Source organism: Mustela nivalis (assembly GCF_964662115.1).
Source record: "Mustela nivalis genome assembly, chromosome: 6".
In the NCBI taxonomy this organism is placed as follows: domain Eukaryota; kingdom Metazoa; phylum Chordata; class Mammalia; order Carnivora; family Mustelidae; genus Mustela; species Mustela nivalis.
Genome location: NC_139025.1, coordinates 149834222 through 149854706, shown reverse-complemented (window position 1 = coordinate 149854706; position 20485 = coordinate 149834222). Strand labels below are relative to the sequence as shown.

General features: G+C 54.7%; 1 protein-coding gene across 4 annotated transcripts in view; it reads right to left on the bottom strand.

Moving 5' to 3' along the window:
- Nucleotides 1-738: 738 nt before the first annotated feature.
- ACAN (aggrecan) overlaps nucleotides 739-20485 on the bottom strand; it is a 60486-nt gene continuing 40739 nt past the window's right edge. For 2 of the 4 annotated variants that reach the window (XM_082736051.1, XM_082736052.1), the window contains exons 12-18: nucleotides 14656-18477; nucleotides 6763-6876; nucleotides 3728-3886; nucleotides 3309-3391; nucleotides 2552-2696; nucleotides 1579-1761; nucleotides 739-1174 (exon numbers count right to left, since the gene is read on the bottom strand). In XM_082736051.1, the coding sequence (XP_082592177.1) occupies nucleotides 1098-1174; nucleotides 1579-1761; nucleotides 2552-2696; nucleotides 3309-3391; nucleotides 3728-3886; nucleotides 6763-6876; nucleotides 14656-18477 (4583 nt within the window). In that variant the 3' untranslated portion in view covers nucleotides 739-1097. The remainder of the gene's footprint in view (nucleotides 1175-1578; nucleotides 1762-2551; nucleotides 2697-3308; nucleotides 3392-3727; nucleotides 3887-6762; nucleotides 6877-14655; nucleotides 18478-20485) is intronic. The other 2 variants (XM_082736053.1, XM_082736054.1) reach the window with 1 other exon arrangement.

Below are 20485 nucleotides of genomic sequence, written 5' to 3'. Positions count from 1 at the left end.
GATCAAAGAACCAAACTATGCAAAGTAACCGGATGTCCCATTTGAGTGGGCCTTGACAGTAAATGCGTGTGCACGCACACATCCACACCCACCCCCACGGTCCATCAAAAGCACAGGTACCCTCACAGTAACAGAGTGCAACAGGTGTGACTGTTCCAGGCCTCGTGAACAGACAACATTCACCCAATTTGGGATCCTTTGCTGGAAACACGTCCCAACTGCCCCCGTTCCTAAGGGCCCCTTCCGTCGACCTCAGACCCTGGTTGCCTTCTCTTGAAATTTAAAAAAAGGGAAAAGAGAAGAAAGAGATCTCTTCCAATGTCTTTATTATTATAATTATCATCATCTTTAGTTTTCAAAAATATAAATAGGTGCACGGAACTCTGGTGCCTGCACCGTCCCGGGGGTGTGGGGGGAGGGGAGGGGGTGGGGCGGCACTCCCGCTGGGAAGGAGGTGCCCTCCCCACCCAGCCCTGCTCCGGTGGGAGGAGGTTGCTGGAAGAGGGACCCTGGGAGGGAAGCCGACCCCCACGCAGCGGAAGATCCCTCCATGGCTCTCTCCGGCCCCCTCACCTTCAGCGGAGGCCGCCCCCTCTCCCCCAGGCTTCTTCCCCCACACAGAGGGTGCAGCTCTCCTTCCTCCAATACATTCAGCTGCGGTCCGGTCCCAGCCCCTTCCTCCCTCCCCCCCTAGCTCTCCCTGGAGGTGAAAGAACCAACGATTGCACTGCTCTTGGATAAAGTCAGGAAACAAAAAATAATCTTCTTTATTTAACTTAACCCCTCCCCTTCTCCCCCTGTCCCTGCACTGGTCCCTGGAAAGGCACAACGGGAGATTGAAGAAACGTCTCTAAACTCAGTCCACGGGTTACAATACGTTTGCTTGGCTTTGGCATTGGGGGGGAAATCAGATGCAGTTTTGGCAATTGGGGGGGCGGGGGGGTGGTTGCATACACAATGTGGGATTTGTTTTTCTCCTTCTTTAATGGAATTCCTTATATGACAGAAAGCGACAAGAAGGGGACACCATCCGTGTGGGACGTCAGCCTGGCGAGGCTCCTGGGCTCAGCATCCTGGGCGCGTCCTGGAGGCTCCCCTCAGTGGGCTGTGCTGGGGCGGCTCCTCCGTGGGGCCCGTGGGCTCCGCTTCTGTAGTCTGCGCTTGTATGTGGAGGCTGGGGTGGAAGGGAGACCAGAAATCTTGACCGCTTGCTCAACAGGGAGCTGGGGCAGCCCAGCCTCTCCCCACGGGTCCCTCCTCTTCCCCTTCCCCACAGAAACCACCGGCTCAAGAAGGCAACCTGAGGCTTCACCCGGTTTCTGGTTTTGATTTTTTCTTGGCACCAACTTGGGCTAGGGGGCTTTGAGCTGGTGTTGAAAAGGAAAGCAGGCCATCTGCTTTTTCCTTCGAGAGCGAGCCCTCCCCAAGGGCAGAGGGAGTGAGTGTGAGGGAGTGAGGCCCCGGATAGTGCAGACAGCTGGTGCTCAGCGCCCCCCCCCCCCAAGGAGAGAGCAGCAGGACCTGGTGCTGGGATCTAACACTGTGCCCAGCCTGGGTCGGGGGAGGGGCGGTGCTCACGGTCTGTGCAGGTGACCCGAGGCTCCTCCCAGTGCCCGCTGGGCTGGCAGCGGATGGTGGGCACGTGGCGCTGGACAAAACCCTCGGTGCACTGGTACCGCACCAGTGAATTGATCTCATACCGGTCCTTCTTCTGCCCAAAAGTTCTGGCGTGTTCCACCACGGGGGGATCTCCGCAGGCCACTGAGGGGCAAACACCCTTGAGAAAGGGCTCTCAGAGGGTCTCCCGTGATGGCCCATGCCCGTGATGAGCCGGTGCAGCCCTCTCTGGCTGTGAGGAGACAGCCCAGAGCCCAAGGAGGGGACACATGGCCCTGAGCCCCGGCTGCTGGCAAAGGGCCGTTTTCACACTGTGCTAAGCATCTGGGAACCACTGGTTCTAACATCTGGGCCCGTCTGTGATTTAGGGCAGCAGGGCAGGAATAGAAGGAGGGTCTCCAGGGAACGAGGAAAGGACAACAGGGAGGGAAAAGGGTGGGAAAAGGGGCGACAGCCAGGCAGACGGCCTGTGACTTCTTTATGAAAACAGTGGGACAGAAAGGAGGCCTGGGCAGGGCACAGGAACCGGAGAGCCATGTTCGACCAGTACCTCCGCGTCCACAGACTCTGAACAGAGGATCGGGACCTGACCACTGACAGCTCTGGGGACCCCAAAAAGCGCCGGGCTGTCCCCCCAGGGCAGTCCTCGTGTGTGACTTTCTGTGCAGGTGCCCAGGGGGCTGTGTGTGTGGGAGCCGGTCTGTCCTCCAGCCTGGGACCCTCGCCCTCCCTAGGAGTGGGCCTGCTCTTGCCACTGGCCCCAGGACGTTGGCACAGGGAGAGCCCCCCACGCCCAGACTAGCACCAGTCTGCCTGCTGGGTGGTTAAGGGGACAGTAGCACCCAGGAGGCCAGGACATGTGCCCCAGATCCCACAGCAGGAGCCCCAGGGCCTGACCTCAGCCAGGCGGGGCCGCTCCAGGGTGGCCGCTCACCTGTGCCCTTTTTACACGTGAAGGGCAGGTGGTAATTGCAGGGCACGTCGTTCCACTCTCCCTTCTCGTGCCAGATCATCACCACGCAGTCCTCTCCGCTGACGAAGAAGTTGTCCGGCTGGTTGGGGCGCCAGTTCTCAAATTGCTGGGGGGAGGTGAGGGTTTGGCAGGGGTGAGGCTGAGGCCAGAGCTCGGCCTGACCCCCGCCTTCTTCTCTGTCCCGGATGAGCCCATGCCACTCCTCCATCGGGCCAGCAGGGGCGGGCCTCACAGGCTGCCTTGCTTGGATAGCACTGGGCGGTGAAGACGTGGCTCCCGGGTCCAGACTGTCTCCCTAGGCTTCTCCCTCAGGCCTGGCCCTCCGGCGGAGTCCGCTTCTCCCACCCTCCAACTCTGTTCCCATCCACCTCTTCCAGGAAGCCTTCCCTGACTTCCTCTGCTGAGCTGCAGCATTACTTTGTGTACTGTCCCTTGGCATCTATGTCGCTTTCTGTGGGCCTGGCTCCTTGAGTCGACTGAATCCTCTGTGGGCAGGGAAGCCCTTAAAAGCCTCCATGTCCCCTTCTGCTGGTGTGCCTGCATTCCGTCATCGTCTGCATCGCCTCCTTCATGCTAGTGTTCCCCGACCCACCCTGGCAGAGAGGACTGAGATGCAGTCCCGGCCTGCAGGGCTCCCAGCCCGGCAGCGGCTCAGTGGGTGCCTCTATTCCCCTCCTCGGGGCCCCCAACTCTCCCCAGTGTCCCCGGCAGAACTCACCAAGGAGTGTCCGTCTGACCAGCGGAAGTCCCCTTCGATGGTCCTGTCATTCAGGCCGATCCACTGGTAGTCTTGGGCGTTGTCTAGAGAGAGGCGTGAGGGTTGGGCACAGCGCTGGACACCCCGAGGGTGTCTGAGAACTTGTGCGCACAGAGCCGGAGGGGATGGGGCTGTGGCATAAGGCGGGTGGGCTCCTAGGACCAGGCCACCTGCTTCTACGGTCCTGACACGGGTCTCCGCATACACACGTGTGGAGTGTGCTTCGGACCAGCCCCCAAGCTGGCAGGGACTGGCGATACCCACTCCCCAGGGTTAGTCTGCGGCTTCGGGGCGCAGCCCGGGGGCGGAAACCCCTTCCTTCCCTCCTCGCCCCCCACCCTGCCGGCCCCGAGACCCCCCACCCCTCCCTCCGCACTCACTGTTGACAAACTCCTGCTCCTCGGGGGTGACGATGCTGCTCAGGTGTGACTGTTGGGCCCGACACCGGCTCTCGGCATCCACCCAGCTCTCGCGGTCCGGGAAGTAGCGGTAACAGTGACCCTGGAACTTGGTCCAGCCCTCCTCACACAGCTCCTGGTCTGCAACACAGGTCAGGGGCTTGAAGGGAGAGGCCCCGGGGCCGCCTGGGGGTGTCTGGTGTGGCCAGTCCAGTCGTATGCCAGCTGCCTCCATTTACCCTGCCTTCCAGGTCCGCCCCTGAGGGCGGGGCCCATCGAGACGAGGCTCGAGTCGGGAGCCAGGAAGGCCCGGCCCTGGAGCCCCAGAGGCTCTGGGTATGTTCCCACCATCTTTCCCTGATGTCGGCCCCCCAAGCTTTTCTCCTGTCGGGATCCCTGCTCTGCGGGGTGGAAGTTGGGAGGTGTCGAGGTTAAAGGGGGGAGGGGGGAGTTGTGGGGAACGCGTGAAGGGACCAGCAGCAGGCATTGCTGGGGGCATGAAATGGCACTTTGGGTGGCAGAGAGGCGCAGAAATAAGTCCGGTCTGGGTCTACAGAAGACTCGGGCTCTCCATCTGTCGATCTGAGCTGGCCCTGGCTGGGCACAGGATACTGGCCTCTTGGAGGACGAGGAAGTCAACTGGGGGTCCATGACCCAGGGGCGTTGCTTGTTAATTTCTTGGTGACAAGTGAGAAGAGGGGGGAGCTTCTCTCCTCACAAACCTAAATGGGTAATGGGTTCTGAGTTCAGGAGAAGGAGAAGGAGCTCTTGGAGCAGGCCGGAGGGACAGACAGAGGCTCCCGCAGGCTTGGGAGAGTCATAGGACTGCGTCTTCCCATCTCTGCCTTCAGTGACACCACATCAGGAGCTGTAAATTCCTCAGAGATCGGCAGATGCTACCTCTCAGGGCTCCCCCTTCCTCCTCAAGAGCTAGCTGTTAACCATCAGCCGGTACCCCATGGGACAGAAGGAATTCCCAGACCCTCTCTTCCTCCTTCCCCTGGCGCCTCCCAGGGGAAGGGGTGCTCCTTGGGCCTGGGGGCCCGAGGGCAGGTCTGGGAATCCTCAGGCTGTATGGAGCCTCCCTTACTGGGTGCTACCCACAGTCTGGCTGACCCGGGAAGGGAGGACCAGAACCAGAGGGGGAGGAAGCTTAGCTGAAGGGGTGGATGCTAGGCAGAGAGACACTGGGAGGCTGAGACAGAGAACGCGTGGAGGCCAGCCGCCCAAGGAGAAGAGGCCGAGCAGCAGGAGGGCTGAGAAGGAGGCCGCTGGTCCCCTGCAGCCCATGCCTCCTCTAAGGAGCAAGGCAAAGGTCTGGAAAGAAGGTGGCAAGGTGTCCGAGGGAGCTAGGCACCTGAGCAGGCGAGAGACGGCATTCCAGGGCTGTCGGGGCAACGAGCTGGGCTGAGCAGGCAAACCTGGGCAGGGGTGGTGGGGGGTTTGGCGGGAACAGCTCTGGGAGGGCCCAGGGCATGCAGGATGGAGGCTCTGGGGAAGCAGGAACAGAATTCCAGCAAGGCTGGAAGGCGCAGTGGGCCCGGAGCCAAGCCGCAAAGCACCTGGCAGACCGAAATGGCAGAAGAAATGGAGACTCGCTTTGCTTAGTCGGGCGACACCGGCACCATCTCTGCGGCCCGCCGGAGCACACAGCCCGGTGGGGGCCCTGCCTCCACGCTGGGCAGAGCACCTCTTTCCCTAGGAAGGTGTCCAGGAGCAGTGGAGTGCCAGACACTCCTCCCCTGTGGCAAACATTTCGGCATCCTGGGAAGAGAATCCTATAACCCTCCATTCTTCCCCGCAGCCAAGACCCCATGCTTAATTTCTTTGTGTCTAGGGGTGGAGGAGGAGGGTGGGAGGCTGCAGGGAAGGAAGGAGGTTCAGGCCTTTTCTTCCAGAAACCTTAAGTTCCTCCGACAGTCTGTAATCTTGGCAGTGCCTGGAAGGAAAATGCAATCCCAAGCTACCTCCCCAGACTGCTTAGGACCAAAGGGACACTTCCCAGGAGTTTCTTTTGCTTTCTGGCAGCTCCTGAGATATCCAACTTGAGCGATCATAGAAAATGGTCTGGAACCCCTACATGCTTCTAGGTCTGTGTGAGTTATTGCTACTAGTAATTACAAGTGCCATCTCCCCCTTTCTGGGTTGGGGTGACTCGGAGGCCTAGGAGCATGGCAGGGGGAAACTAGAAGCACCAGAGTGAGGGAGTGCCGGGGACAGGGGGTGCGAGGCTCAGGGAAGTTCCTGGCACATGCCTTCCTTGGCCGAGCCTGGCCCAGGTGCAGAAGTGAAGGGGCTAGCAAGGCCCAAGAGGGGAAACTCAGCCCCCATCCCTTGCAGCGAGGCTCTGTTCTCTCTGGCCAGCCTTTTGACTTGCACAAGGGCAGGGAAAAGGAAGCACAGGCCAGGAGTGGCACTGACATGGCAGCAGTCACTGGTAATGGGAGAAATTGACATGCAGCAGCCCCTGCCCATGCATGTCATGCTGGTGACACAGAGCTCTCAGGCAGACAAAACAGAACGCTTGCCAGAGAAGAATGAGGTAGCATGGCCAGCGTGGCCTGGTGGCTCCCCAGGCCATGGAGGGGCCACAAAAGTCCCACAGGCAATACAGCAGGCTGATACATGCTTGTGACCCACAGCTTCCTTCCAGACGAGTGCACGGGATCAGCTCTGTCCTCTTTTGGTCTGAGGCACGCACCGACCTCAAGGTGCTCTCAGTGGTCTGGAAGCCCTGAAGAAGGTCCGTGTTTTAACGATCCCCCAGGACCCCACCTTCCAGAGCACAGGCTGGCACGTCTCTCCTATGGTCAGATCAGCCAATGCCCCAGAGGAGGGTTTCCGCAAGAAGAGTGGGAGTGAGTGAGGCAGACTTCTCAGTGGGGGCCCCTGAAATGGCTGTCCGGGTGGAGTGTGCCGGCCCCAGCCAGGGCCGAGCGCCTGTGGTTAGAAGGAAGGGAGACAGAGGAGGAGGGTGCGGCAGTTAGTAACATTAGCTGAAGCCGAGACGGCCGTACCAATCTCACACAGGTCCCCTCGGTAGCTGGGAAGGCATAAGCATGTGAAAGAGTCGATGGTGTCCACGCAGGTGGCTCCATTCAGACAAGGACTTGAGAGGCATTCGTCAATGTCTGCAAGAAACCAAGGGCCACCATTAGGACTCTGGCCGGCAGCTCCAGCTTGGCAAGCATCGCAGGTGCCCTATGGGTGGCCAGCCCTGCTGCTCTCCAGAGTCCTGGGAGGGGTGGCTGGACTTCCTAAGAGCTGTTGCTGCTGCTGCTGCTGCCGCCATATTGGAGCGCTGAGCCAAAGATCCAACCCGGGTTTTCTTGGATGTGTGTGATTCCTGACTGGCAACCCTGGAGCCCTGGAGCCAGGTTTCCCTGTGGGTGGAGAGATCTGGGGCTTCTGAAGGCGAACGCCCACTGGAAGACTGAGCACCCAGCTCCTCCGAGATGCTTTCTTTTGTGAGTATTTCGAGAGGCTTTGTGTCTGAGCTGGCTCGCAACGTGACGCTGGTGAGCAAGGACACCGGAAGCTAAGTGTCTGGAGCTTGTTAGAGCTTTTCTTTTCCAATCTTCCTCTGTAGTTATGAACTGAGGCAAGAGGGCAAGGCACAAACAAGCCAGAGGTGGCATGGAGGAACTGACGGGAGTCCCAGCATGCACTTGGATTCCCAGCAGCATGGATCCCATAGAACCATGAGAAAATGGCGGCAGGGGCCATCTGCCCGAGACTCGTTCCATCTGTGGGAGTTGCAGACACCTCCATCTCTAGTAAATCAAATTCTGTTTTATAAAGGTGAGGCTGGCATCATTCTCTTGGGGGAAGGAAGAGAAACCAGCGCAGCATTTTCCTATATTCCTTCCAGCTTAGGGCCCTAGAACGTGGACATCTCCAGTGAGTCTCAGTTTTCAGACAGGTTCCTTTCTAGCCAGTGGGAGACTAAGATTTGAAGCTGGTGAGCCACTTACTAAGTGGCCAACCCCCACCCTGGGGTAGAGCAGGTCCCCATCAACCTCTTCTTTCCAGGCAGACTCTTCCTCCCTTCTGTTCTTCTGGCCCAAGACGTTTTTTCTGATCCAACTTCTTTGTGGGACTGGAATTGGTAAGCCACTGGCCTCCATTTTTCATCCATCGGCCAAGGTGAGAAGTGAATCCTCTAATCTGGTCTTTCTGCCTCTTTCTGAGAAGCCAGGAACCTGGGAGTCTCTTTACTGTCTTCGTATTTCTACTACAAAGGCTCCTGCTGGTTTTCTCTGGGTACCTTCCTCTGGGAACATGATAGAAGGTATTGTGAAGCTCTTCTCCCCAGATCAGTAGGATTCTGCAATGAATGGGTGCCACTGGCCATTGGGGCATCATGATACAAGGCTAAGCCTTGATGTACGCAGCTGTGTTCACACAACCTTCAGGACCCAACATGTCTATAGGTGGTGTCCACGTGATCAGCGCCTAAACACCTTCCAGGATTAGTTCCCACCTCTTAGGACAGCAGATTAGACCTTAAAGTCCATCTCCTCTTAAGAAGGCTAAAGTACGTTCCTGTGGATCCTTTTCGCTAGCTGGTGTGCAGTAGACGTCTTCTGAACCAGATAGGTTTGGGCAGTGGGTGGCCTGAAAATCTCAGGTCCTCAGGTATTTTTCTGTTCCCACGGAGTTCGTAGCTTCATCTCAGGGAGCGTGCACCACGGATTAGACACCAACAGTTCCAAGGTCGGAACTGTTCCAAGCAAAACCAAAATGCATGGAGGAACTGACAGGAGTCCCAGCATGCACTTGGATTCCCAGCATGCACTTGGATTCCCAGCAGCAGCAGTAGCAGCAATAGGTCAGGCCGGTGGGCCGGGCGGAAGCTGGGGGCTACTCAACGGAGCCCCTGTTCTCTTGTGTCCATTAGCGTCATTGCGGGATGTGGGAAGCACCGGGCGAGGGGGGCTTAAGCAAACGGAGGCGCTAAAGCAGTTGTAGAGAGCAGGGGACAGGAGTGGCCTGTGGGTGGAAGAGCTGGATGGCAACCCCACCATGGGGGAGGGGCAGAGGAGGCAGAGGCCCCGGGGAGGTCGGGCCAGGTGGCCTTCCTTGTCCCAGAAGCATGTTTCACATAACTTGCCCCCTGGTGGCCCAGAGACCGGGGCTGGGGACCTTGTTGTTTTCCTCCTGGCTTTGGCACCCGATCTGAGAAGGGTGCAGGGGAGAGACGGTCCCCAAAACTCAGGGAACCTGTCCCCTGGGGTTCAGAAGCTGTTTTGTGCAGGGCCCAGGGTTCACAGATGAGAAGGGAAGGAGGGCCAGAATGTTGAAGACCACAGAGCCTGTGGGTGCCCGCGTTGGGCAGTAGAGAGAGGCCTTCTGCTGCAGGAAGGGGGCCCGGTGTTCTGTGTGGGGCTTTCTTGAGAGAGAACTCTGAGTCCTCTTCCCACCGCTATAACCAAAAGGGATGATTTTTTCCTGCACCAGGACCTAACTTAGGGGAGACAAGAACGGAGAGCCCCCGGTAAAGGTGAGGAGAATAAGATACTTCCAAATAATCACTTTGGCATCTGAATTGGGGAGCTCAGGCCTCCCCCCTGAATAGGCCTTGACTGGCTTTTGCTTATGTCAGAAATAAGGACCTCCAAACAAGAGAGTTTATTTGGCTTACAGGAAAAGGCTGAATGAAGACAGCAGGTAATTTTACTCAAAGGATACCCAACTAAAGGGGTTGCCAATCATAAAGAATATATGAATGGTATTCAAGTTGTTCAGTGCACAACCTGTGCAGCTGTATGTGTTGACCCTGGACATAACTTTCCTGGACAAACATGGAAGAAAATCCCCTCAAGAAGCACAGAGATGGGGTGCCTGGGTGGCTCAGTTGTTGAGCTTCTGCCTTCAGCTCAGGTCATGATCCCAGCTTCCTGGGATTGAGGCCCAGGTCGAGCTCCCTGCTTGGCGGGGAACCTGCTTCTCCCTTCCAGCTTCCCTGTGCTTGTGTTCCCTCTCTTGCTATCTCTCTCTCTCATAAATTAAAAAAAAAAAAAGAAGAAGAAGCAGAAGAAGCACAGAGACAATTTCTTAACTCAGTGGATGTCCTACAACCTGCAAACACCTAGAATCAATTAGATGGCCAGAACTGAGTAAATACACTTGCTTTCTGGTGTATCACAATTGACAGAAGGTTTATAAGAACATATTTGCCAGTTCCAGTTTGCTTTTAAATAAACATAATTAAGTTAACCAATATGCTATAATTATACTATCAAGTCTTTTATATTTTTAAAGTTTGATCCTGAATGTAAGTTTAATATCCTGCATCTTAAATTCAGTCACAGTTGACCTTTGAACTAACATGGGTTTGTGTGTTGTCTGCTTATATGCAGATTTTTTACGATACAGTACTGTAAACGTGTTTTCTCTTTCTTATGATTTTTTTTCTATTTTTTTTTTTAATTAAGTAAGCTCTATGCCCAACATGGGGCTTGAGCTCATGACCCCGAGATCAAAAGTCACACGTTCTACCTACTGAGCCAGCCAAGAGCCCCCCTTTTATGATTTTCTGAATAACATTTTCTTGTCTTCAACTTACTTTATTATATGAATACAGTAAATAGTATGTATAACCTACAAGCTAAGTATTAATTGACTTTCTGCTATTACTAAGGCTTCCGGTCAACAGGAGACTATGAGTAGTTAAGTATTTGAGGAGTCAGAATTTATATGCAGATTTTCAATTCTGCACCCCTAACCCCGGTGCCGTTCAAGGGTTGACTAGTCCCTGTTCAAGTCTGCCCATTGACTTTTCGGTTATGTCGTGTCATGAAGGTGTGATTTGTATTTGCACTTGTAACCCTGTATTTTCACTTGCTTTGACAACATCCCCCTTCCCCCTGAGGCTAAGATTTCACAGAAATTCCAACCTCCCTGCTCCAGGGGAAGAGACAATGTCACATCACAGATCAGAGCCTCAAGCCTACAAAATGAAGAATGTCAGTAAGACAGAAAAGAGGCTGACTGAATTCTGAGTTCATGCCCTCCTAACCCAGGAATTTAGAGAAATCCACCCAGCACCAGTGATTGCTGGAAAATTGGATGTTGAGATCTGATTAGAACAGAGTGTCTCGGGACGCCTGGGTGGCTCAGTTGGTTAAGCAGCTGCCTTCGGCTCAGGTCATGATCCCAGTGTCCTGGTATCGAGTCCCATATCGGGCTCCTTGCTCCGCAGGGAGCCTGCTTCTCCGTCTGACTCTGCCTTCCACTCTGTCTGCCTGTGCTCGCTCTCGCTCACTCTCTCTGACAAATAAATAAAATCTTTAAAAAAAAAAAAAAAAAGAACAGAGTGTCTCAACCTTAGCAAAACAGAATCTACTGCGGTAGTTAACAAAAATTTTTTAAAAGATCTTTTAAACTACCAATGCCAGAAGCCCTCTTCAGACCAGTTTTGCTGGGGCCAGAAATCTCAACAAATGTCAGCAAAGAGGTTGTGGGGGGAGGGAGGGGAGGTTGCTGCTTTTTAAGTGGATCAGAATGAGGGAGGTAGCCCTACTTCTTCAATAGCTAGGAAATCTGAGTATTCACTAAACATGTTCATTTCGACGTCAAGAGTGCAGATGACTCATTTATCAAGAACTTGCTTATGGATTGCTGACTTAGCAAGATGATGACAATTGTCACGTATTTTCTCTTAAGGACTACATAACAACCTCCAGCCTCATTTACTAGGTGGAAGGTTACCCCGAGTATTCAAATACTGCCATAGGAATAATGCGACATTTTGCTGCTTCTGAGTGCTTGCGGGTTCTAGCTCAAGATCACAGTGGGTCACCTGCAGAGGCGGGACTCTATCTGCAGGCCTTCTGGAAGCATCCTTACCACCTGCTCTTTAGAGATGATAAAGTTTTTCCTAAACATGGCGAGAGAGATGGGGAAGGGTAAGTAATCTTTACAGATGCCTCTTGGGGGGGCCCGGACGCTGCACACAGGTGTTCTTAATCCTCAGCCCTGGCTGCGCCCTGGAGTCACCGGAGCAGTCTTAAAAAACCCTAATGCCAAGGCCACAGGACCGTTTCAATCAGAATCGGGGGCAGTGGGACCCCAGGCATCAGGAGGTTCTTAAGGCTGAGAACCACTACTTTGAGCCTATTACAAATGAGGTCCTGAGGGCTGGCCAAGCCCCACTTCTAAACCTCTCTTCATTCTAGCGGCTCTGAAGTTCATCTCCCAAGTGAAGTCTAGCGGCTGATTCTGTGTTCGAGAGAGGGCTTCTTACTTAGCGGAGCGTGTGAAACAAGTGAGTGAAGACCCCAGTTCTGGATTTGACTCCCTCGGAGGAGCTGTCGTTTCAGATGGGGATAACTGTCAAGCTACCCACAGAGCTGCCTGGGAAGGAATCGTGGGGGGCAGAGAGCCCCGTGGGGGTACACATGGTCAGAGAAAGGACTTGCTAAAAGGGAGAGAGGTGTCAGGAGATACAAACACCAGGGCAAGGGGTTTCCGGTCCTGGCAGCTGTCCCGGAAGTCCTGCTGGGCCCTGAGTCTGTTCCTCTCTGACTTAGGAAGTGTCCATGAACATGTCACCCAGGTCAGGCATCCTGCTGCTCTCCACCAGCCATACCCAGAGGGAGGACGGGCTCTGCCCTCCCAATGGGGTGGAAGATGGAGGGATGCGGCTGGAGTCCCAGGGGTCACCGTGGCCTCATGACACTATCCCCTAGGTGGTAAGGCTGACTGCCCAAGGAGAGCCCACCCTCTGGCCACCGAGGCCCACAGCGCTCTTACTCATGGCTCCACCGTGCGGCCAGAGATCGACCCCAGTGGAGGAAAGAGTGAATCCGTAGTCACCCTAGGACCTGCTTACACGGACTCTTTCCAGTGTAAGGGCCAAGTATACAGCATATTTACATGATGGGAGCAATATATTACAAGTTATTAATTTGCGTATATGTAAATATATGCAAACACAAAATCTTTCTTTGTATATGATGTAATGACTATTAGGAGATAGCTGCCCGGCCCTGGTAGTCTCGTGGGATCTACTTTCCCCCAGGATTCATGGCTCTGATTCTGCCTGTGTCAGAGGAATGAAGCCTTTCTAGGAAAGACTCTGGAGCAGAGGCTGGGGTAAGGGCGCAGTGGCAGTGCAGACACCACCCTGAGAATACGGGCTTGGAGGTACCGGGCATCTGTTCCCTTAAGGGTGCTGATGGGACAGGAGGAAACGTCCTCATGGCCACAGGCCTCGATGTGTTCAGGGAACACAGCAGATCCTCATCGTCTCCTTCTGGGGCGCCACCTCCCATCAGAGGACCCCCTGCCCTAGGCTCCTCACCTGCCCCGCAGGCTGCTTGACCCCTGAAGAAGGACAGAGGCCCCAGGGCAATGGGGGCTGGGGAGCCGAGGGGCCAGGCGCAGTAGGTCAAGTTTCCCCCAGGTGGGGGTGGTAGGCAGTGCCCGTCATTTCCTTCAGGTCAAGAAGGAGACCCAAACCGCACCCAGGTCTGAGCATGGAGAGGCGAGCAGGGGCTTTCCTGCAGAGGAAGGCTCTGACAGTGCAAGGTAGCCCCCTCGGAGCTTCCCTCCCGGGGCCCAGGAGGCATGACCGGCTCGACCCCACTGACGGCCTAGCTCCACACTTCCTGAAAGTCACGGATTTTGTCTTCAAAATTCAAGCATATTTGGCATTTGACTCATAAAACAATCATTGGCTTAACAAAAAACGGAACTATTTCCTGGTTTAATTACTTAACTTTTTTTCCCCGAAAGTGCCCTAGACTAGACTTTAGAGAGATGTGCCGTGTTTACCCTGCAGCGTCTGCCCTACTAAGTCACTTTACCCCTCTCCTTCCTGGTCTGGGAAGCCTGAGCCTCGGCGGGCCTTGGTCACCTCCTCCTGCCTGCAGCCCCTTCTGGGGAATAAAGGGGTCCCCCTTCTTCCCCTGCCTGTCCCCCCCCACGGCTGAAGAAGGGTTTAGCTATGTTGCAATGCTTGCCAATGTGGCCGGGGTTAGGGGCATGGGCAGGAGATGGGTCCCTCCATCTCCTGGCAGTTCCCACAGGGCCCCTTGGCACAGGACCTGATGGGGCTGCAGCTCCTGGGGAGACACTGAGCAGCGAGTCCACAGCTGCCTGCCGGAGGTGCAGCCTCGCCTCTGAGACTCTGAGGTTGGGGCACAAAGTCCCTGAAGCCCACGAGGCTGGCTCTGGGTTAGCATGTTTCTGGGGACTCTGTCCCTCTTGGGCAGCTGGCCCCAGCATCTCGGTGGGGGGCTCTCTGACTGCGAGAGCTCTCTCGGCCCAGAGGGAGGGACAAGGGAGCCCCAGGCAAAAAGCAAAGGAAAAATATCAGCTTCCTGTGCCCGGTGCCTGGGTTGTGTCAAAGTGAGACCGTCGTACGGAGAAGGCACCTGTGCTGGGGTCGGGGTGGGGACCAAAGTCAGGACAGCCAGCATGACGCTTCAGGTCTTTACATCATGCAGGTCTTCACCCTACATGAGGTTAATATCTGGGCATAGATGTCATCAAATCCATTCTCTCCTCTCACACGAACTCCATGGGAAAGGGGCGTGAGTAGAATTTCTAGCACTATCTGAAGAGTCCCCCTTCTCTCTCCCTGTGCCAAGCACAGACAGTTGGACTCACGTATAATTGCTCTTGGGATGTACCACTGCAACCCGGGCAAGCACAAGGCTCTAAGTGTGGCCGGGTGCGAAGTTAGATGCTAAGTGCCTGTTCGATATGTATTTATATCCTGTTTGCCGGCCCCTGGTACTCTTCCTATCTTCCAGATAAGGCTCAGAGAGACTAAGAAACTTGCCTGAGGCTACACAGCTGGCCTGTAGAGGAGTATGAATTGACGCTGTCTCTCAATACACTACAGTCTGAACTCCCCGAAAAACACTGAAAGGAGAAAAAAAAAAAATTCCCAACCATACCTGGAGTGGTTGGTGCGGATTCATCTGTCCCTTGTGGAGAAGTAGGGACGGAAACATCCGTGGGGAAGGTGGCTGTTTGGGCGGTTTGGGTCTCTTCTCCTGAGTGCAAGGGGCTTGAGGACTCGATTTCTAGAGGTGCCTCTGCAGGGCGCTGGGTCTGCTGGATCCGTTCGGACTCCGAGACGCCGGGGTTCATAACCACATCCAGCCCCGACGTGGGACCAGACAGGTCTCCGCTGACCTCAGTCCTATCTCCAGATGTCATCGGAGTGGCCGAAGGCCAGCCTGACGCCTCTGTGCCCACAACATAGGTGCTGGTCGGCTCCTCTTGTACTTCCGGGGTGGCAGAGCCCTCCCTGGGGCCTTCAGGAAAGGCAGAAGTGCTGCTGCTCACTCCCAGGCCTGAGGCTCCCTCCACATCGGCTTCAGGGAAGGCGGAGGTGGCTTCACCTACCTCAGGGGCCCCAGAAGCTCGTCCGCTGGCCTCAGGGGCGGCAGACACCCCCACCCCAGCCTCAGGAAAGACAGACGTCTCGCTGCTGGATTCCGGGACTGATGACGCTTCTAGCCCAGCCCCGGGGAACCTTGGTGTAGCTCCACTAACTTCCCCAGACGCAGAGGCTTCTCCACTGGACTCAAACAGCTGGGGGGTATGTGTCACAGGGGGTATTTGGGCAAGCTCCTGGGAAATAGTTGGTTCGGTGACACCCTCCACGAACTCTGAAGTGATTAAAGTAACTTCTGGAAGCCCTGAGGCCTCCCCACTGGTGCTTGTGGCTGCAGAGGAATCTCCACTTACATCCACAGTGCCAGAAAGGTCCCCACTAAAATATGGAGTACTTGACGGCTCTCCACTGGGCTCCAGCAGCCCGGACTGCAGCCCGCTTAGGTCCAAACCCCCCGAGTGGTCTCCAGACACGTCTGGGGCTCCAGAATGGGCCCCACTGAGTTCCAAAATGCCCGAAGGCCCTTCTCCTGCTTCCTGGGCTGTCGGAGTCTGGGTGATGGATTCCACCAAAGTTCTGTCTACAAGAGACACCGTGGGGAGCCCGGATGGGAGTCCACTGCTGTCATAGGCTCCTGAGGGTGGGCTGCTCCCAGTCTCTGCTCCAGAGGATTCTCCACTGACTTCTGCTACTCCACTTGGCAGGCCACTGAATTCTGGAGGCTGGGATGTCATCCCGCTAGAGTCAATTGCTCCAGAAGATTGGCCACTGACATCCATGATCCCAGATATGCCCGAGACATCTGCCTCCCCTGAAGGGAGTCCACTGACTTCCACAGACCCTAAACCTTCTTCTTCTATAAACATAGTTGGGGTCACTTCAACCAAACTGGTGTCCACAAATGTAATTCCAGAAGACTCGCCACTGCCACTCATGGTCCCGGGAACCAGGCCAGGAACTTCAGAAGTTGTCCCACTGAACTCTGGCAACCCTGATGGCTGCCCACTGGTATCAGGGATCCCAGATTCTTCTCCACTGAGGTCAGTTATGCCAAATGGTGGGCCACTGCCAGAAAGAACTCCAGAGGCTTCTCCACTGACATCCGGTTGTCCGGAGGGCAGTCCACTAAGCTCGGTCACTCCAGATGTTTCCCCAGAAAACCCTGATGGCTGTCCACTGACCTCAAAAAGCCCAGATGTTCCCCCACTGATGTCAGGAAACCCTGATGGCTGTCCACTGACACCAAAGAATCCAGATGTTTCCCCACTGATATCAGGAGACCCAGATGCTTGGCCACTGAGTTCAGCTCCTGAAGGGAAGCCACTAACTGCCCCACTAATGTCCAGCTCACTGAAGGGCAGTCCTGACGTTTCTCCAGCACCGCTGATGCCAATGGTTCCCCTCCCTTCCAGTTCACTTGCACTGGTAGCTGTGACCACTTCCACCAAGGTAGTATCCACTAGGGAGACAGTTGGGAATCCAGAGGGAAGTCCACTAAAGTCAGGTAGACCAGAGAATGGGCCACTTCCAAGATCCGTCCCTGAATACTCACCACTAAACCCTGAAGGAAGGCCACTTGCTTCTGGAGCTTGCCCACTTCCCACAGTTCCAGAAGGTATTCTGCCAAAGTCCAAGGCTCCAGAAGCTGAACCAACTAAGTCTTCTTTTCCAGAGGGTAACCCGCTGAGATCCTCAGCACCAAAAACAGAGGTCTCTAGACCCTCCCCTCCTGAAGGTAATCCACCGAGGTCCTCTACTCCAGAAGCAGAGGTCTCTAGACCTTCTCTTCCAGAAGGAAGTCCACTGAGGTCCCCTATTCCAGAGGCAGAGGCTTCTGGGCCTTCTCCAGAAGAGAGCCCGCTGAGGTCCCCTACACCAGAGGCAGAAGTCTCTAGACCTTCTCTTCCAGAAGGAAGTCCACTGAGGTCCCCTACTCCAGAAGCAGAGACTTCTGGAACTTCTCCAGAAGGTAGCCCGCTGAGGTCCCCTACTCCGGAGGCAGAAGCTTCTCCAGAAGGCAACCTGCTGAGGTCCCCTATACCAGAGGTAGAGGTCTCTATTCCTTCTCCCCCAGAAGGAAGTCCACTGAGGTCTCCTACTCCAGAGGCAGAGACTTCTGGACCTTTTCCAGAAGGTAATCCACTGAAGTCCTCTACTCCAGAGGCTGAGACTTCTGGACCTTCTGCAGAAGTTAATCCACTGAGGTCCTCTACTCCAGAGGCTGAGACTTTGGGACCTTCTGCAGAAGTTAATCCACTGAGGTCCTCTACTCCAGAGGCTGAGACTTCTGGACCTTCACCAGAAGGTAATCCACTGAGGTCCTCTACTCCAGAGGCTGAGACTTCTGGACCTTCTCCAGAAGGTAGCCGGCTGAGGTCCTCTACTCCAGAGGCTGAGACTTCTGGACCTTCTCCAGAAGGTAGCCGGCTGATGTCCTCTACTCCAGAGGCTGAGACTTCTGGACCTTCTCCAGAAGGAAGTCCACCGAGGTCCTCTACTCCAGAAACTGAGACTTCTGGACCTTCTGCAGAAGTTAATCCACTGAGGTCCTCTACTCCAGAGGCTGAGACTTCTGGACCTTCTCCAGAAGGTAATCCACTGAGGTCCTCTACTCCAGAGACAGAGACTTCTGGACCTTCTCCAGAAGGCAGCCGGCTGAGGTCCTCTACTCCAGAGGCAGAGACTTCTGGACCTTCACCAGAAGGTAATCCACTGAGGTCCTCTACTCCAGAGACAGAGACTTCTAGACCTTCTCCAGAAGGCAGCCTGCTGAGGTCCTCTACTCCAGAGGCAGAAGCTTCTGGACCTTCTCCAGAAGGTAGCCCGCTGAGTTCCCCTATTCCAGAGGCAGAGGTCTCTAGACTCTCACCTCCAACTTTAGGAATGCTGGACCATGGAATTTTATCTTCATCTCCTGAAGCCAGTCCACTTCCCACAGGCAGGCCTGAGCCCACGGTAGAGTTGAGCCCACTGGCGTCAAGATCTTCAGAGGGCAGTCCACTTGCACTTTCTCCTGAGGGTTGCTTACTGGAGTCCAGATGTCCTGAAACTTCTCCTCTGCCTGTGAAGTCACCACTGACTTCAGGTACCCCAGATACTTCCCCAGAGCCTGGCAGCTCAGTCCCACTGGGCACTGAGGGTGAAAGTGTGGACAGCTCCTCCCAGGGGAATGAAGATTCCTCTGAGGGGGATGGCTCTTCTGAGGGGGACGGCTCCTCTGACGGGGATGGCTCCTCTGAGGGGGATGGCTCCTCTGAGGGGGATGGCTCCACTGAGGGGGATGGCTCCACTGAGGCTGAGGGCACTTCCGTTCCAAAAGGGCCTTCTGTGCTCTCCTCTGTCGCTGTGCTGGTGGGAGGCCATGTTGGAGGGATCCCTGGAAGAAAGGAAGAAGATAAGGTGTGGGTTTAGTAACTCTTCTCTATTGGAGCCTCACCCATTCCTTCCACAGTAAAACTTTTCTTCAGAGGTGTGCTCAGACGTCTTCTAATGGAACCTTGCCCAGTGTCTGGGGCAGGAAGGAGGGTGGGGCCCAGGAAACTGTGCTCTTTGAGACTCCAGGGGGCGCCATCCACACAGCCCATGCAAGTAGGGGTCTGGCTCCCATGGAAAGTAATGGAGGTCACCTCTCCAGTACCTCCACACCATCACCTCATTTAGCTAAACCCATGATTTGCAAAGTGTGGTCCCTAGACTGATAGCCTTAGCATTACCAGCAATACAAGCATTCTCTGGGAGCCTGACAGAAAAGCAGACTCTCAGAGCTCCCCCACACCCCAAATCCCTCTGGGGACTCTAGGGTGGGGGTAGCATGTCATTTTTTCCCCCAACTTTCATTTCTTTGAATATTTATTTGTTTATTTTAGAAAAAGGGATAGAGCATGAGCAGCGGGGAGGGGCAGAGAAGGACACAAGCAGTGGGGAGCCCAACACAGGGCTCGATCCCAGGACCCTGAGTGGAAACCACGAGTCACACACTTAACCAGCTAAGCTGCCCAGGCATGTCGTCTTTCAATAAAACCCTTCCCCACTGCCCCCCGACCTTGGAACCCTCACGATGCTGATGCCCCCTTGAGTTTGAGAGTCACTCATCCAATCCTATCCCTCTGAGGCAGGGGAGGCCAGGTAGTACTGTTCGCAAAAAAACATCAACTCTTTCAATTCTGAGACTACTACTGCAGAGGATTGCAAAACCAAAGCGGAAAAAGTCTAAAGAATCTAAAGAATCATGGTTGCATTATTTTCCTTCCCTCTTGTTTCCACCTTTTGCATTTAAAAATAACCCAGCGGGCTGGGGCACCTGGATGGCTCAGTCAGTTGAGCATCTGGCTCTTGGTTTCGGCTCAGGTCATGATCTCAGGGTCATGAGATGGAGCCTCGAGTAGGGTCCTGTGCTCAGCACAGAGTGTGCTTAAGATTCTCTCTCTCCCTCAGTGCCTCCCCCCACTTGCCTGCACCCACATGCTTTCTCTCTCTGAAATAAATACATTAATTAAAAAAACAAACAAAAAAAGACCCAACAAAATGACAAGCTGGGACTGGAGCTTGCACGTTCTTTTGGACTTATTTCTTAGGCAGAGAACCTGAGCCAAGCACATGCCCTAGTCCCAGGGCAGGCTCACAGCCTACTCTGGCTTACAGGAGAATCCTGGAGGTGGGTGTGGGGTTCAGGATAGTAGTGGAGGCTTGCAAGAGGGCGTTAGGTGGAGACAGATATATATTAAAAAAAAAAAAATATATATATATATATATATATATATATACACACACACCAGAAACATTCTGGAGTAACCACTTACAGTCATGATAAAACGTTTCTCTTTTAAATAAATTTAGGTTTCTTTTTAAAGGCAAGTCAATTTAAAGAAAAAGACAGAGAGTTAACAACAGTACAGATGGTTCCTGATATGGCCAAGGTGGTAGGGAACTGAAGTATGGAAAATGTGTCTAGGGGCCCGCTGGAGTCCCTTCCCTTGAAAACTCCCACTAGCTGGTGCCAGGATCCTGTGCCAAGCTACACACTCTGGCCAAACAGGACTCGGTTATTCTGGTCCTGGTGAAGGGTGAGGAAAAGGCACAGGCAGGTGTGGCTGCTGGGTGAGGTCATTGGGCCACAATCCCACCTGCTTCACTGACACACCCTCACCTTCTGCTGTGGAGGGAGGACAGGCTTTTGCATTTCCAGCATCGAGAGGGGTGTCTGGCCTGGCTGAATGGCTTGGGAACAGTGCATTGTATGAGTGACTACATGGACCAGTGCAAAGCTCTGATATACTCATTTCTTCAAATGAAAATGTCCCTGGACGAGCTGACTCCACTAAGCGCACACACAGTACTGGGCTTTGTTTAATTGAGGCTTACCCAAACTGAGCCATAAAACGAAT